Source organism: Echiichthys vipera, assembly GCF_963691815.1.
Source record: "Echiichthys vipera genome assembly, chromosome: 18".
Lineage (NCBI taxonomy): Eukaryota > Metazoa > Chordata > Actinopteri > Perciformes > Trachinidae > Echiichthys > Echiichthys vipera.
The window spans coordinates 13,628,225-13,645,570 of record NC_139843.1 but is presented as its reverse complement, the minus strand read 5'-3'; the positions used below and the strand labels follow the sequence as shown (position 1 = coordinate 13,645,570).

Genomic DNA, 17,346 nt, shown 5'->3' with positions numbered 1-17,346 from the left:
TGTTGCTCATGGGGGAATTGTTGGGTTTCTGTAAATCATAAATAAGAGTGTGGTCTTTGTATGTAAAGTGCATTGAGATGACTTTTGTTATGATTTGGCACTATAATTAAAATTTAACTGAATTAATATTCAACTCAATTTAACACAATATTTGCAGTAGGGATCCCTGCTTCATCTCTCTCACAGCTAAGGGACCCTTGGCCTCAAAACGTTTTAGAAACTGTAACCCCTAAACTGTTTATTTCTGTCATTTTAATTTTCAATTTTACATTATGGACCTGTACTTATATAGCGCCTTTCTAGTCTTCTGACTACTTTAGGCGCTTTCAAACTACTTGTCACATTCACCCATTCACACAGACATTCACACTGATGGCAGTGGACATCTACAGACCATCTAATCTAACCATTCACACCCCCATGCACAGCACAAGGAGGAATTCGGGGTTCAGTGTCTTGCCCAAGGACACTTCGACATATGGACCGGGGAAGCTGGGGATCGAACCGCAATCACTCAATTGGAGGACCACCCACTCTTCCACAGCCGCCCATTAAAAATGCTACTTACTGCATCTGTCTTCCACTGCCCTTGGTGGTGCGGGGCTGATTTAATCATCCACTTGCCATGTTGTAAATCCTGCCCTTGGGCCTGTGTGGTATTTTTAGTCGGCCTTGGCAGCAGCAGATTGTTGTCCTGTCTGCAACTGAGGTGTCAAAGCGTGCATCATCACCAGTGACCACGTCTGACACAAGAGAGTGGGGGTCTCTGCAGTGAAATGAATTGGATTTCAATCAGCAGCTCACACCCTTAGGTATGAAATGTGTGTGGTTTTGACTGGCCCCTCCTATTTTTCAAAGTTTGGAGGAAGGTATTTGCAAACGGTGTGTGCCTCTTATAAAAACCACACCCTCACCTGTGTGGTGTGTCTGCTGCCCACCTTTCCTCCCTGTCTATCTGCTGAAAAACATTTGCTAATGGCATTTCCATAGCTTCAGGCGTATTCAACTTTGAGCTATCTAGTGAATAAGGCTGAACATGTTTAGAGAGAAAACCTGAAGCATCTCCCCTCAGTATACTGTCACTGAGTCGGAACAGAAAGGAAACAAAAACATGAGAGACACAGGAGGAGAAGGAGGCGACGGGGACAAAATCTGTAAATCTGAGAAGGACCAGGTGGGTAAATAACAGCGCTCCTGCTGTGGTGGCGGGTTGGCAAGTAGGTCATACCGTTTCACCAAGGCGAAGTTGTGGTTAAAGTTGTGGCTGGCAGTTATTCCGAATCCACGCGAGCTTCTGAGTCACGATCACGAGCGTTAGACCACCGTTTGCCTGCTTCAACGGTTCTCAACGGCCGGTCGGTGACGGGACACCCAACAGTTCAGGGTCGGTTCTCTGTCAACCGAAGACCCCGTAGCGTCGCTGCTGTGTGAGTAAACACACCCGTGTTTCCTTACAGTTGTAGCTAAGGCCAGCGTCTGTCTGTTGACACCGTATACCCGTCGGACCGGCGGAAGTTAAGCTAGCTTACTTAGTTAGCTGTTAGTTGAGGAAAATAAACTCGTCCTTTTTACAATTTACACCAACCGCTTATTTGCACCGGGTCAGTGTCATTGACTTGCGAAGAAAGCTTAATGAGCACTTTTATGTATATTTGACTTAGTTCCTTTAACGTTGTTACTTATGTTCGACCAAGACGAGAGCACGCCCATTGTTGTAACTTTACGGGTTGTAACGTTAAAGGGTTAAGCTTGAAGTTAAAGCTGTGACGTAACGAACACCGACGTTACAGTGCAGTTTGGTGCAGTTCTTTACTCGACAAGCACAGGTGTCACTAATAACGTTAATGACGGCCGCATTCCGTTTAGGTGTGCCACTGCAAGGGCTCTGGTGTTGTGCCGCTGGCACACTGGCAGGGCTCATGGGCATAACTAAATGGAACGGGGCCATCATCTTAGCAGCTGATTTTTATGTCACTAATAATACTTTTTATTTGAGGTCATCTTATCGTGCATGGGAGAAAAGCTTATGTGTGTATACACTCTTTTCCATGTATTATAAGATGGCCTCAAATAATGTATTATTATTAATATTATTATTATTATTGACATGTAAAATCATATACATGCATACACATGTGCATACATACTCCAAAGGTAATAACAGCAAAACATGACAAGTACACCCAACCGCCTGTGAGACAGATGTGTTCACATTATCTCATAGGTTATAAATATGACAGTGGTTTAGAAATGAATATAATCCATTTTATTAGTGTTAAATGAAATGTGTAAAGGGAGTCTAGTTCTGAGCTGTAATCCAGTGGGGCTCCTGTGTTTAACATGTAGGTTGCAGTAGTACACACTCTCATTTAGGGCTGAAATGACAGCACCACGTCAGAAGTCACAGCCGGGTGTTGAAGCACAGCCTCTCACCATCATACACCTTCTGAGCCAAAGTCAACGTTTCTCATTTGAACAGTTTCCTAACACCCTGCAGCCACATGATTTCCAAGCATAGAAGGGTAGGGATGGAGTTCTCATAGTGAAATGTCTGTATATCATTTCAGTGTATTGACCTGTTAAAAATGTTTTCAGAGTTGGATCCCCAAGATCATCAAGAAAAGAGTGTGCACCACCTTTGTAGAAGATTCTTTCAGGTACTGTTAACTCGGTCGGACACATTCCTCTTTGATAGTAATGTCTCTGTTTACTGTGGTCATGCGTCTGACGATGATCGTGTTTTCACGTGTATTATCCTCTCACCTCTCTCAGTAATGGCGCCCTGTGCCAGTGCGGTGGTACGAGAGATACCCATGGCTCTGTGGCTCTCGGTGACTATTTCAGCACAGCAATTGTCAATCACTGGGACAGCGCCCAGCACTCCTCTGAATACCCGACTGATGCCTTTGGAGAGTTGCAGTTTGCAGGAGCCAGCAAGAGGCATAGCTATGTAGGTCGTATTTCTGTTCTGCTTTGTTCAATGAATGGCTTATTAAATATGGTATCTTCACATACTTAAGAGTTTATCATCAAATCTGTAGTGATTTAAAGAAAAAAAGCCAAATAATATTTAAAACGCACAAAGGGCTGCAGTAGTTAATGTTTAACCTACTGCTGCAACTGTGTAAATAAACACAATGCACTCGCCCTGAGATCACATATCTGTAACGAGAAGCCCCTTTATCATAACTAACCCAAACACTTGTAGTATAATTTAGCACATGTTGTTATATTAAAATGAAGTCATAGTTTGTCAGCTTAATGTCTTTGTTCCTTTTGATCAATCAAACGTCTCTCTTGGGAATATCAGTTCTTGCGTCTGTCATGGGACTCACCCCCGTCTATGGTCTACACCCTGATGACAGCCCACTGGGGTCTTCCTTCACCTAATCTGGTCGTTTCAATAGTGGGTGGAGAAGGCAGGACAAAGGTGAAGACTTGGGTACGGGAGGTCCTCAGGCAGGGACTGGTGAAAGCCTCACAAAGCACAGGTAAACATATCGTGAAAGCAAACTGTAACTTTGAAGTAGCTCAATCCCCACTTCAAACACTGCTACAAAGGTGGGTCATAGGTTACATACCAGTTAGCAGTACTGTGAAACCCATATAAACTGTTTACAGAATCAAACATGTCATGATTGAACCCCACAGACTTGCATGCTTTTCAATTTTGTATGTTTTTGTTTGTGTAAGATTCTTCAAATGAAGTCAAATCCCTCTAAATTTTGTAAACTATGTCATGTGAAATCATGAATCACAGCTTTCTTGGAAGACACAGAAGCTCAGAAACTTAGTCATGTTTTGCAGGAAAAATACAGCTGTAGTACAATTACACTAAATGTCTCCCTGGGGTCTGATGCTAATTTGGTGCTACAATGGCCATTTCCTCCTGACTACTGTGCCAAGTGCAGGTGGCACACACGGCAATACTGATCTCCCGTCATCTGAGGTCACTTTAACAAGCTGTTTTCTCAGAGACTCCAGATCGGATAATAACATGTACTGTTTACACGCACTTTTTTGTGTAGCAACACAGTCCTGAATATTACATAGTGTGAGAAATCAGAGTTTAGTGGCATATGGCTTAGTCATTTACTTGATACTAAAGAGGTAATTGAGCCATTTTTCAGGCATAAAACAGCGTTGAATTGCAAAACTGTCACGATATTTCCTTTTCTTTACCGCAAATAAACAATTTCTCTTTTCTATTTGCATTCACTATTTTGACTTCTCTACCCAGGAGCGTGGATCCTGACGGCCGGCTTGCGTGAAGGTGTTGGCAGGTGTGTCGGAGAGGCGGTGAGGGATCATGCCACTGCAGCCGCCTCGTCAGTGTCCCTCAACAAGGTGGTGGCGCTCGGCATCACTCCCTGGGGGCTGGTGCACAACCGACAGCAGCTGGTCAACCCTCAGGTTGTACAGGCGCTCCCATACTCTATTTACAAATAGATCTACTGCCCCAAAAATATCTTGCATCACGAAAGAATCTACACACTAGGAGTCATTTGGGATCCACCTGCAGGTATTGACCTTCAGCTGAAGAAACCCTGCTATATCATATCCCTGGATTCTTCCTCTTGCAGGGCAGCTTTCCTGCAAAGTACTACGTCCAGAACACGACCCGGGACTCCTGCTGTCTGGACAACAACTACCAGGCCTTCCTGCTGGTAGATGACGGCAGTGTGGGACGCAGAGGAGGAGAGACGGGGTTCAGGGCCAAACTAGAGGACTACATCTCCCACCAGCGCACGGGCATCTGGGGTAAGAGATAAAAGTATAATGCTGTAGTATTGGAATGGAGTAATTGTTTGCCGTGGATAATATAATACTTTTTAAGGAAAGAAGTAGGTCTAAACCTTTTTACCTTTATCAGAATTGTTAAATATGGGAAACCAAAGTAAGTGCCTGAAGAATCATTATCTAGGCTGATCTTCAACTTTCTTCTGTTGCTATCTCTGATTCCCCTGAACCAAAATTCCAAGAATACATTTATTTTTGTAAACTCTATGTAAAGAAAACGGAGGTATGTCTACAGGACAATTTGCTCTTACAACCATGAACATGACAATGTGCATTTGTCCCTCTTGTGGTGATTTTTAATAAATGCATGTTGATGATAAGATGATCCTTAGGCATCCACTGGAAGAAATCCATTGCATGCCACTGCAGGAATTTCAGACATGGCTCTTCAACATGTAAAATCAAGCAGGGATTTGTCCAACAAATGTAGCAGGGTGCTCCATCTGTGTCTTTGCTGTCTCTAAGTCCTTGTGTTACAAGAAAAACATGCAGTTTGTTTCTGAAGTCTATAAGAAATTACCATAATGTCTGCGTTAAAGTGATGTCAGTATAAACACTTTTCCAACGCACTGTAGGAATGAACTTTAAAATGTTTTTATTTTTGTAGGCAGCGGCAGCATTGACATCCCTGTTCTTTGTATGCTGATATCAGGGGAGGCAAGCATGCTGGAGGTACAATAACTAAGTTTTAATAATAAATGTTTTACATTTTATTTTGTCTATATGTGTTCAGTTAAGATATCTCTCTATCTTTTCCGAATTTCTAGAGAGTGGATCTGTCTCTGAAAAACTCAATGCCCTGGCTGGTGCTGGCTGGCTCAGGAGGCCTGGCTGACTTCTTGAGTGATGTCTTAGACAATCTGTCCTCGGCCCCGGTCGTCCAGTCTTCCGGCGAGGGAGACGGAGAGGTGGGTCCCAGCGTGGATCTGAAAGACAGAGTGGCAGAACGGGTTAAGAAGCACTTCCCTACTGAAGCGGAGTCAGACAAACTAGTTGAACGGGTAAGTGCTGTGTGGGCAGAGACGTGTTTTCATTGTGTGGCTTTTAACATGCAGAACAGGAAGAAGCTGTATAATCAGCAGCTGGTGGCATTTTATTAATTCAAATGGTATTGGTGACATCTGGACTTTTATTTTATTGCTTTAAGGTCAAGATTCCAGTTCTACTCCCGCATGCTACAGTATAATGGGCAGACTGCCAATAAATGTGCAGTATGTGTTTATACCCTCACAAAACGCACCACAAAATGAACCACTGCCTCAAATCTCTGCATGGGAACTTTTAATTAAAAATCATTACGTTGTTATTGAGAATCAAGAGTATCACAAAACATAATATGATGAAACTCAAGTGTATCTATGTTTTTTTATCCCTAATCAATTTTTGAACAGGATTATGTGTCGCCAATAAGGATCAAATAAAAAGCCTTAGTAGATATCTATTTTCAAGATCACTCTTACACACTAGAACTGTGGCTTCCTCGAAAATTCCCAGAATGCAATGTAAAAAGCATCTTTGCTCAGTACCCTCGCTTGGCTCTCAGTGGAAGAGACATCAATACACTCAGTGCCCTCCCAACACACCGTCCTCACAGCTGCAGCTTTGTAAATGATTTGTATGCATGGTGTAACATAATCAACACCACATGCTGCCTTAAAAGAGTGACTGGTTACTGATCCATTCATCAGGGTCCTAATGAGGATTAAATCAGTAATGTAATCAGTGCTGGAATTTGTTGAACTAGGGACTGATTGAATACTAACTTTTAATCTTATTCTTTTCTTCTTGCTGGTCAAGTATCACTGTTGGTGCCTAACTTCAAATGCCCTGATAAAATCTTTAAATACCAGACATCCTGCTCACTCAGCATTTGGAGGCAGTGCACTGAACGACATCATGGATTTGACAATACCCTTTGTCACCAAATCTTTCTTCACTATCACCAAGTATTTATCCAATGTATTAAAAAAAAAATCATGTTTTCTTGTCTTCAGGCTCTGAGCATTTACCAGAACAGAGACTTTATTACAATCTACCATGGAGAGCAGGAGGGCCCAAATGACTTTGATACAGTCCTGCTCAAAGCATTGGTGGGAGGTACATACAACTCATTTGAATGATACCAATTGCTCTTTCTAGGGGACAAGGTATCTTTGTTTACATTGTTTTTGTTTTTTGTGATTCTGTGTTTTTCAGCTAGTAAGCATCGTGCGTCAGTGGATGCCAGCCCTTACAATGAAGAGCTGAAGCTAGCAGTCACATGGAACAGGGTAGACATTGCCAAGAGTGAACTCTTCAACGGAGACATCCATTGGAGGGTAAGAGGGAAAAGAGAGAGAAAAACTACCCTGAAATACAACCAACCCTAGTCACTCTGGGGTCGTGAGGCCTGCTTGATTTCTAAGTGTTATAAGACAACCTTTTGAAAAAAAGACACAAGACAAACAACAACAAAAACCTCACTAGATAAGGGCACAGAGAAGAGCTGGACACAAGATATGTCCACAGAGCTTTCCCTCTGCTAAACAGCCTCATCCTACTTTAGAAAGGATGCAGTTAAAACAACCCAAGAGGCAATAGATCAATGGCCAAGTGTCAGGTAGAAGAAAACACTCAATCTGTCAAAAAGGAAGCCTGTTATGTATGTATGATTGTTAAAATATCTAAGAAAAAATACGTAATACACAGAATTGTGTTAAAAGTTCCTAAAAATAAGAAAATAAGAAAATTCATCCAAATAGCATTTTACACAAACCTCCTGTAGATATGCAGATATTGTTTATCTGTTGTTTTGTATTGTTAATGTTATACATTGTATAAAATATGCCACTTAGTCAGGGGTTGTCTGTTTACTCAATAATAGAAAAGTGGTCCTAAGGAAAAAGGTTGGGGACCATTCGTATATTGTACCACTTTTGACAAATGAGAGACTTTCAGCCCTGCAGTGCAATTGCATCGGTATGAAATAAATGAAAATGTCTTCTTAAAACAAAGTGTTGACCTTGTATTGAAACCTTTTCAACTCAAATAGTATGAAGACCTGGAAGACTCCATGACAGATGCCCTGGTCAACGACAAGCCTCAGTTTGTTCGTCTTTTCACTGAGAATGGGCTCAACATCCTGGACTACCTGACTGTTGGTAGGTTGGAAAGCCTCTACCGCTCAGTGGCTGATGGGACGGTGCTTTACCAGCTGCTTCAGCGCCGTCTAGTGGAGCGGCTTGGAACTGCAGCCACTGGGCCGACATCCAACCTGCAGGACTCGCCCTCCAAAGTGGCAGCAGAGAGCATGCAGAGTGGCCCAGAGACAGAGATCAGCCTTTTTGAGGTTTGTTTTTTCTGATAAGGGAGACATCTATCCCTCTGATCTAGTTGTACAATCAAGAAAAAAATATGTGTGAAGAAAACGTTTTTTTTTTTACACATACACTTTTGTTTGTTTGCTACTCTACCCCCCTTTTTCCCCTCAGGTTGCGGGGGTCCTGGAACTGTTAATGGGTGACGTCTGCCAGCCGTTTTACTACGATGCGTTGGGCTTGGAACAGATCTCATCCAAGAGGAGAGCTCTTAGGGTAACTTTTCTTAATATGTAGATGTATATCAAAGCTAATAAACTACTGACATGCCACCTGTCACTGTTGCTTTCTCATGGTCAATCTGACACCCTCTACCTTGCTTCTTTTCATCCATCCCAGCGTGCCAGTAAGCTGCTGCGCGGAGAATGTTTGTATAGGGAAAAGCGCTGTCTCTTCCCCTGGGCTTCGCTCTTCATCTGGTCCGTCCTGCAGAACCGCAGCGAGATGTCCACTTTCTTCTGGGAGATGGTGAAACTTACAGAATGAAAAAAAGTTTTCTGGTGCTTTTGTAAATAAGCACATGACACTCCTTCAATCCATAGCTCATGGTGCAACAAAGCTCAGAAATGTGCCTGCAGCACATATAATTCTAAATATGTTAAATTATGACTGACATCCTCTTCATTTCAAAATATTGTATGAGTACCTGAAAGACTTCCTTTGTCTCTAAGGCAGGGGAGTCGGTGCTGAGCGCTCTGAGTGGCTGTAAGATTCTGAGGGAACTGTCCAAACTCGAGGTTGAGACTGAAACCAAACTGTCCATGAAAGAGCTGGCCCAGAGGTTTGAGAACCTGGCACACGGTGAGACCATCAACACACCATCCACTTATGTTCGATTAAAAATAAATAAAAATTGATCAGTCATTGCATTTCACATCCTTATTGTTCTAGTACTATTTGGCCTTATTGTTAACGGGGCTCACATTTCTCAGGCACCATGTCTGATTTCAGGCATTTGGAAATTTAAGACTCATATAATACTTAATTTAATACATAACGGACATTTCCCTCCCGGGCGATATTTCAGGCTCACAAATTGTTCCTTGCTTTAACCCCTGCAGTAAGTTTTGTAACACATGAGTGATTTAGAAATTAGATTTTTATGAGTCTTAATATTGATTTTATTAATTGGTTGGTATTTAAATTCTTTGTGAAATGAACACATGCACGTCCATTGTACAATGATTCATTTATATTCAGAATTCAGACTTTCTGCATTACACTCTCCCTCTCCTCAGACGTCTTCAGCTCTTGCTATCGGAGCGATGAGAGTCGCTCGTTCACCCTGCTGATTAGGAAATCTCCAGTTTGGGGTGGTACCACCTGCCTCCAGATGGGCATGGGCGCTGACGCCCGACTTTTCTTCAGCCATGACGGAGTACAGGTGTTACATTCATGGACTTAGACTCCCTTTATTGATCCCTTTGGGATGACTCCCGCAAGGAAATTGAGTTTCCAGCAGCTTACAAAAACACAAGGGACGTATAAAAAAAATACAGTATAAGATAACCAATAAACTGTTTTCACACCTGTGTGACTGACATAAATAAGACTTTCAAACAGACTTCATTTTGGCAGTTTAACCAGTTCCGTTTATGTCAAGTCCTATTTTAATGCTTAAAGCTGTATCTCAGGCTTGATTACTCAAATTTTAAGGCTAAAGCTACATTCCTATTTTCTTCTTAAAAAATACTAAACCACTCCTTTATTTTGAAACGTATTCTCTGCCAATGTTAACACTTAATTAATAGAATCAAGGAATAGTGATATGATACTACACTTACAGCTAGGGATGTATTGATACGTTTTTAAAGGACGATATTTGGCTGTTCATACGACTCAATGACTTGATATAAATACAGTAACTTTTTTTGCCAAAAGGTTTGGAGGAAAATAATAATACCTGTATACTGGACAGTGCAGGTGAGAATTCCTGGAAAAATACTAAATAAATAATTATGGATACAACCAAAAAAAGCAATTAATGGCAAAAACAATTCACTTTTTATCTGAAAATAAAGTGCAACTTCAGGACCTGCCAACTCAGTGAAAACACAAGGTAACTGTGGAATACTCTTTTCAATGCTCTTTTTATACTTCACCACCGCGTTGAAGTGAGCAGCTTAGTTCCATATTGAGCAAATGAATTGCAGTTGGTGAAAATGGTCTAATTGTCTCTTGCCCTCCAGTCTCTGTTGTCCCAGATCTGGTGGGGTGACATGAAGAGGAACACAGAGGTGTGGAAGCTCCTGCTCGCCTTCTTCTGCCCGTTCCTCTGCTACACAAACCTCATTGTCTTCAGGTAAAATCTACATTATTATCATTATTATTATTTTGTCATTAGTATTCAGATTTCAGTGTCTGATACTTTACAACGTACTCCACCCCAGGAAACAAGAGGGCCAGCACCAAGAAGAGGAGGGGAAGCCTAACGAGGACGGGCCGGGAAAGGACAGCGACAGCCTCTATGGCACCACCATCTTCTCTTTCTCCGACATCAAGCACATGTAAAACTAAAAAGAAATCTACAAAAATTTGTTTTGTCAAGTGGCAAGTTTCTGCTTTTTACAGCATGTTTTTTTTAATTAATGGCTGACTGGGATGCACTGGTCTCACAGTTTTAAATGGAACACATTGCTCTATTGATTTATTTTAGGATGAATTTCATTTTTTTCGAGTGTGTTGATTCATTAAAAATATGTCATTGTTGTACCAGTGAAGCTGATACACAAGGACATAACACTCCCAGGACAGCGACCATCAAAGGTGAGTCCTCTTCAAATGCAGCACAGCTGATAAAAAGATGTAGAAATAATGATTTTTAAGCAGCCGTTATGACTGTAAGAAGCTACTGATCCATGTCTGTTAACCTTCCTTACAGGCATACCCCACTCTCACAGACCACCGAAGCGTCCGTTCATAGTGTCACGATGGCGTCAGTTCTGGTTTGCACCTGTTACCGCATTTTTGGGCAACGTCCTGATGTACTTCCTTTTCCTTCTGCTGTTCGCGTACGTGTTGCTGGTGGACTTCCAGCCTCCACTGCCTGCTGGTCCAGCCATTACTGAGTATGTGCTGTACTTCTGGGTATTCACCATCGTGTGTGAGGAGATCCGAGAGGTGAGCACGGAAACCGTAAAATACAACATTTAATGCTTAATGCATCTACTTCACATTGAGCCACCACAAAAGTAGATATAATATAAAATCACTTGACATTAAATGTTATGCCAATACAGTAGTAATTTGAAAGTTATACTGCAAAGATCGGCACTGAAAGAGCTTTTCAGTGTATGACTATCTGATGTTCTGGTCATAGCTCTATGCATCTGTTAAGTTGTTTTCTTTCCCAAGACGTTCTTTTTGGGAACGAAGAGTTGGCGTCAGAGGATCAGGGTGTACATCCAGGATGTCTGGAACAAGTGTGATCTCGCTGCCATCACACTGTTCATCATAGGAGTCATCTGCAGGTACAGACAAAGCCCTCCCACAATAGTATTTCAAGGTTCAATAAGTTTTTTTATTTTATTTTGCAGATTCCTTAAAACAGAGCAGTGTTTTGCCACTTGTGGCACAAGGTCACAGGGTGAAAATATTTAGTTTAACCAAATTGAGTTTTAAATTGTTTGAGATAATTACTGTAATTATTGGGGAATGCGATGCCATATTGTTTTTTTTTAAAAGAAAAGCATACCGGAGGCAAATCGGACAAAAGCGGCATGATAAAACATCACACAATAATACATTTTATAAATATAGCACATTAAACAACTTATATCGCAAAGTGCTTTATAAGAGAAACAAATCAATAACATTGGTACCGAAAACAGGAGATGTGAGGAATAAAAACCTAGTTCTAAAGAGATAAAAAAACCCTGAATAATACTGTTCATTAAAAACAAGTTGATAATGATAAAACACTATTTTAAGATATACAATAAATATGAGAAACATAAAAAAGGTGTATCTGATTAAAAGCAAAATCAAAACAATAATTAATCTTTTATATTCTGTCCTGAATCGAGTAAATTCAAAGTATGCGGACAGCCCTCACCTCCATCCTGAGTAAGATTCAAAATTAATTTGAGAACCTCATGTTGTTTGAGCTGTAAACTAAGACTGTGCTGTGATGAAACACATTTATGCTGCTGTTAATATTGACATTTCTCACCAAATTTATACAAATCTTTGTTTAAAGGATTGAAAAGAGCTCAACACGCCCCCTGCTGTTTTAAATCAGCCCTAGCCTTGCAAGTCAGTGCTAAGGTAGAGTCAACTGGTTCCACTCTGTGTCATCAAATTTATGTTAACGCCCTCTAATCTGAGGTGGACAGCCCCCTCCCCTTGCCCCCTCTCTGAGGCCCTTGCATACTTTGTTGCAATTTTTTTAAATTTTTGTTGTGGGTGGATTTAAGATCAGTCCTGGGGGTGAAGTTACATTTAAGATTATTTTGCAAATTGACCACTGTGTGGTGCTGTCATCACATTGTATCTGCTTCACTCTGTGTTTTAGGATGTTCCAATGGTCATATGGATTTGGCCGGGATGTCCTGTGTGTGGACTACATGGTCTTCACTCTGCGTCTTATTCACATCTTTGCTATTCACAAACAGCTGGGACCAAAAATAATCATTGTTGGCAAGATGGTGAGAAATATTACCATAAGTTGAGATCATATGAGCAGGGTGTTGGAAATATAATAAGGGGAATAAAAGACTGCTTTCTCTTTTTTCAGATGAAGGATGTCTTCTTCTTCCTTTTCTTCCTGATGGTGTGGCTCATGGCATACGGAGTGGCCAACCAGGCTTTGCTTTATTCCTACGACCCTAGCTTAGATCGCATCTTCCGCAGGGTTTTCTACAGACCGTACTTGCACATCTTTGGACAGATCCCTGTGGAGGAGATGGATGGTATAAGAGCTTGTGTTTGTGTGTCATGCAGCTTAAGAAACTAATATTAACAGTTTTAAACCGGTCTAAGAATAATGTTGTAGCCTGTCCCTGGACTTTTATCATATCCATTATAGCTTTTTAAAAATCACCACTACACGCACAGACCCACAGATTAATTATAATATCAAAAGACATGACACATTTTAATCTTCCCTATATTTGTGTGTCTATGCCAGTGGGGAAGCAGTGGGACATGCCCTGCACAGACAACGTGACATTGATTGAGAGCGGTGAGGAGCCGTGCAGGGTGCTGTATAGTAACTGGCTGGTGGTAATTCTGCTGATTATATATCTGCTGGTCACTAACATCCTGCTCATCAACCTTCTCATCGCCATGTTTAGGTAAAGCACAAGGAGATCAGTGTCAATCAGTATGTCTCTGTGGCTTCAGTGACATGTTCCCTAGAGTTCACCACCAACACTTGTTACTCTGCTCTCTTTGCGTCCACCCAGTTACACCTTCAATGAAGTGCAGGCTAACAGCGACATCTACTGGAAGTTCCAGCGCTACAACCTGATCGTCCAGTACCACTCTCGTCCCTGCCTGGCTCCTCCTTTCATCATCCTCTCCCACATCAATCTCTTTATCAAGAGGACCATCCGCAAGGTGCCCTCTATCAAGATCCACCACTTTGGTCAGTATTTAAAGAGTCTTAAGTAAGTTTAATTAACCTTTTACCATTCCGCCCCTTTTTTATTAGATTTGAGGGGAGCAGGGGATGTTTGGGGGCGGAGAAAAGGTCAACATTAGATGCCAAATGGAAGTGGTGTATACCATCTGAAAGCGGGGAATCTGAAGAAATAATAACATGACTGTGTAATACATTGTTAATGTATAGGTCTTACAACATCATAATGAATGTAAATGATGCTATATTATGTCTCATAAGTTGTTGCAAATTGCATTTTCTGAATTTAACCATTTTTACCTTGTAACAATGATCAGAAATCCCTTTGAAATATCACATTAAGACACCAAGACCTTGCTGTGATTTGGTATCAAAAACATTTGACATTTGGAGATTTCTGCATTTATTGCATTTCCTTTTTTTTTGTGTGATTGGATGGAGAGCACTTCTGTCCTGAAACCTGCTCAGAAACCTCCTTATTTTTAACATACCTGGGAAAGCCATACATCCTCTGATTGCCCCTGGTCTTTAGTTTGTGGATTTAAAGTTTCATGAGGCTGTGATTATCATTGAGAACATTTTAAACAGTAAGGTAAAGTTTCAAAAATGCTCTCACCACAATGAAATGGCTAGTATGGGGACTTACATCATCACACACGAATACACTTGGGCTCATTGAATCCACAAGAGTCTCCGCTTTCCCATCATATGCAATACCAAGCCTGTGTAGGGACCCCATTATGCTGGAATATGAGGATTCCTAAAGTTCCTTTGGTTGTCTAATTTCATGTGATACCGATATCTTCACTCTAGCTTTAAAACTGAGCCAAATTCAGGCTGTGATTGACAGAATGTTTGCCGTGCCTGCCATCAGGCCCTTTAGATAAATATGATGTTAACGTAAAAATATTATTGCCTGAAACAAGTGTTGTATAGTTGGTCTTTATCAAGTGAAGTGTTTTGAGCATCTAACAGGAACCCGATCATTGTTTTCTTGCATATCTGCGTCATTTCAGCCGCAGTGGTCATCCTGCTTGGTTCTGGAAACACCACAGCTGAGTTGAATGATAGCAATGATATAAACCTTTTTTCTTTTCTATTAGTTTTGCAGTTACGAGGGAAAGCAGCCAACAGGCTAATGACTTGGGAGACCATTCAGAAGGAGGACTTCCTGACTGCCCAGAACACGATTCAGAAAAGCAGTGACTCGGAGAGGCTCAAACGGATGTCTGCCAAGTGAGCGCACCTTCCTACACAAACACTGTAAATTACTTATTTTTAAGCTCCATCGTACTGACGTGAATGTTTTTTGTTTTTTTTTTCAGAGTGGATGGTGTGCTCAAACATATGTCGGAAAGCAGAGACTTTGACCACAGGCTGAGGGCTCTGGAGAACGAGGTAAAATGAAAGCACTGTGTTCAAAGAGTTAATCATTCTGAGCCATTTCAGTCCATTCTTGATACTTACAGGGGCATTGCTGTAAAAGAGCAACGTCTGCACAGTCGACCTTCTCCATATAAAGGCTAAACATATGTCACCCGTCTAGATATAGCAGGGCTCATGCCATCTAGAACACTGTGTTCTGATACTGATATGACAATGTGTTCATATAAATAACACATTTGTTTGTGGGAAATAAGCTTATTTTTGTTCATGAGTTAGATGATAAGTTCGATACCACTCTCTGTTCTGTACAGTAAATATGCAGCTGTTTGACTTCCCTTAGTATAATGAGGGAGAGACGGGGAAACAGCCAGAGTAAAAGCGACAAAACAAAAAAAACAGTCTGACTTATGTGTCCGACTGTTTCTTGGTTTGATCCAGTGACTTCCTGGTGTCTCCACTGGTTGCCTGGAAAAATGTGTTACCTAGTGAGTTTTAAGCTAGCAGTTTTCCCCACTACCTGTGTTAATGCTAATCTACGCTAACTGGCTGTTTGTGGGAGCCCTGATATGAAAGTGATATTCTAATCAAACTCTCTAACAGAAAGCTTAAGTGTCTTCTCCAAAGTGTCAAACTATTCCTTCAAGTTAATGGTTAAATGGGACTGCATTATATTCATTGGTCAAACTTGAACCCTCATTTTCGGTTCTGTTCTCAAGTGAAATCCTCTGCTTGATGTCTTACTTAAGACAAAATCCCAGCGTATAGTTTCAAAGATGTACAATGAACAGTGAATGTCAACATGTAACCCTGCGCGGTTTTCCAAAAACACTGGTCCTTCTCTCAGATGTCTTGTTACAGTTTGTTAATACACAGCTCTTTTGCTCATCCTTCTCAGATGGAGTATTGCTCAAATGCTCTGAGCTGGATCGTCGATACTTTGGCACAAGGCAGCACGTTCAAACCGTCTCGTCCTCCACCTGCATTGAGAGGTACAAACTAAGAACATGCGTATATCTTTACAGAAACAAGAAAAGCTGCTTGTTGAATATCACAGGTTGTCTTCACTGTGTAGTAGTAACCTTATTCTGCCTCTCCTGCGCAGATGCCTTCCCTTCTTCTACCAATTCCACCTGATCCAGCCTTCGGTGATGCCTTCACTTGCTCAGGGTCGGTATAAGACAACATTTTGCTGCTCCCATACTATCCACCGACCACTCACCACTCAAACAAAGTGTAGCAGCCACCACTACTTGTTACAGTATTGATTCAATTCCAAAGCTGATATTTTAAGTGTGCAGTTTATCTTATTCAAATGCCAAAGTCAAGTTTATGTATTTTTGATGTGGCATGATATATTTTATGTATTTTATTTGCAAATGTATCATGTCTTTATTGCTGTAGTTTTAAGCTGGAATTCTGTTTTTATATAGGTTTTTACTGCTATATAGAAACTGATAATGTTTACAGGTGGGTTACATTCAGCACACATTACTGTTTGACACTTTTGTGTTCAGTTACTTGTTGGCCAAATTAAATGTTATTGTTACATTATTGTATTCTGTTCAATAAATTGTTTATACAGTATAATCAATGTATTATCTTATTGTCTAAAGAATAATGCTAGGTTGACAATTTTGGAAATTTACTACGTTCACTTTCTTACTGGGAGTTACACGAACACTGAGCCAGCAGACAGTAAGCTTAGCACAAAGACGAGAAACAAGGGGGCACAGCTGTTAATTAGTGTGGAGAAGTAAAACTGCACTACACTGACCTAGGCTGTTAAAATGTGTCATTTTTACAAAAGAATCATTTGGGCAAAGTGTGACTAAGACATACTGTAGGTGCGAGGCAGTAGGATATACTGTAGAGAGAACAGGATATGGATAGTGTGAAAGGTGTACCATGGTGCCAAGTTTCAGTATGCCAGAGCTCTATTGAAGGTCACATAGTGGAGCAGAGCTATTGAAGGAGCCTTTACTGTAAATAGCCAGTCCGGCCACCTGTCAATCGCACCAGTGGCTCATACTGAGAGAGGCAGTGTCATCACTTTCTGCCTTCTTGCTGCATGACGGCTGCATGTCCAAGTATGTACCCATGTAAGTGAGCATGGCCAACTCACTCTGTGTACTCGCATCTCTTTTTTAATGCTCAATAATTTAACAAAACTTGCAATACCACCGACTCAAACTCTCCTCCTGGTCTCTACTCTGGATGTATCAT

General features: G+C 41.2%; 1 protein-coding gene across 1 annotated transcript; it reads left to right on the top strand.

The window, feature by feature from the left end:
- Positions 1–959: 959 nt before the first annotated feature.
- On the top strand, positions 960–16,710 carry LOC310960829 (transient receptor potential cation channel subfamily M member 4-like). Its single transcript, XM_083932647.1, has 28 exons — positions 960–1,174; positions 2,596–2,657; positions 2,773–2,950; positions 3,311–3,491; positions 4,241–4,413; positions 4,584–4,761; positions 5,408–5,472; positions 5,568–5,801; positions 6,795–6,897; positions 6,997–7,118; positions 7,832–8,128; positions 8,271–8,372; positions 8,496–8,624; positions 8,828–8,957; positions 9,395–9,540; positions 10,346–10,458; positions 10,547–10,663; positions 10,873–10,922; positions 11,038–11,276; positions 11,511–11,626; positions 12,670–12,802; positions 12,892–13,066; positions 13,285–13,450; positions 13,562–13,743; positions 14,841–14,973; positions 15,063–15,135; positions 16,019–16,112; positions 16,226–16,710. Exons 1-28 carry the CDS (start codon positions 1,112–1,114, stop codon positions 16,255–16,257), a joined length of 3,786 nt encoding a protein of 1,261 aa, XP_083788773.1. The 5' UTR covers positions 960–1,111; the 3' UTR covers positions 16,258–16,710.
- Positions 16,711–17,346: the final 636 nt, after the last annotated feature.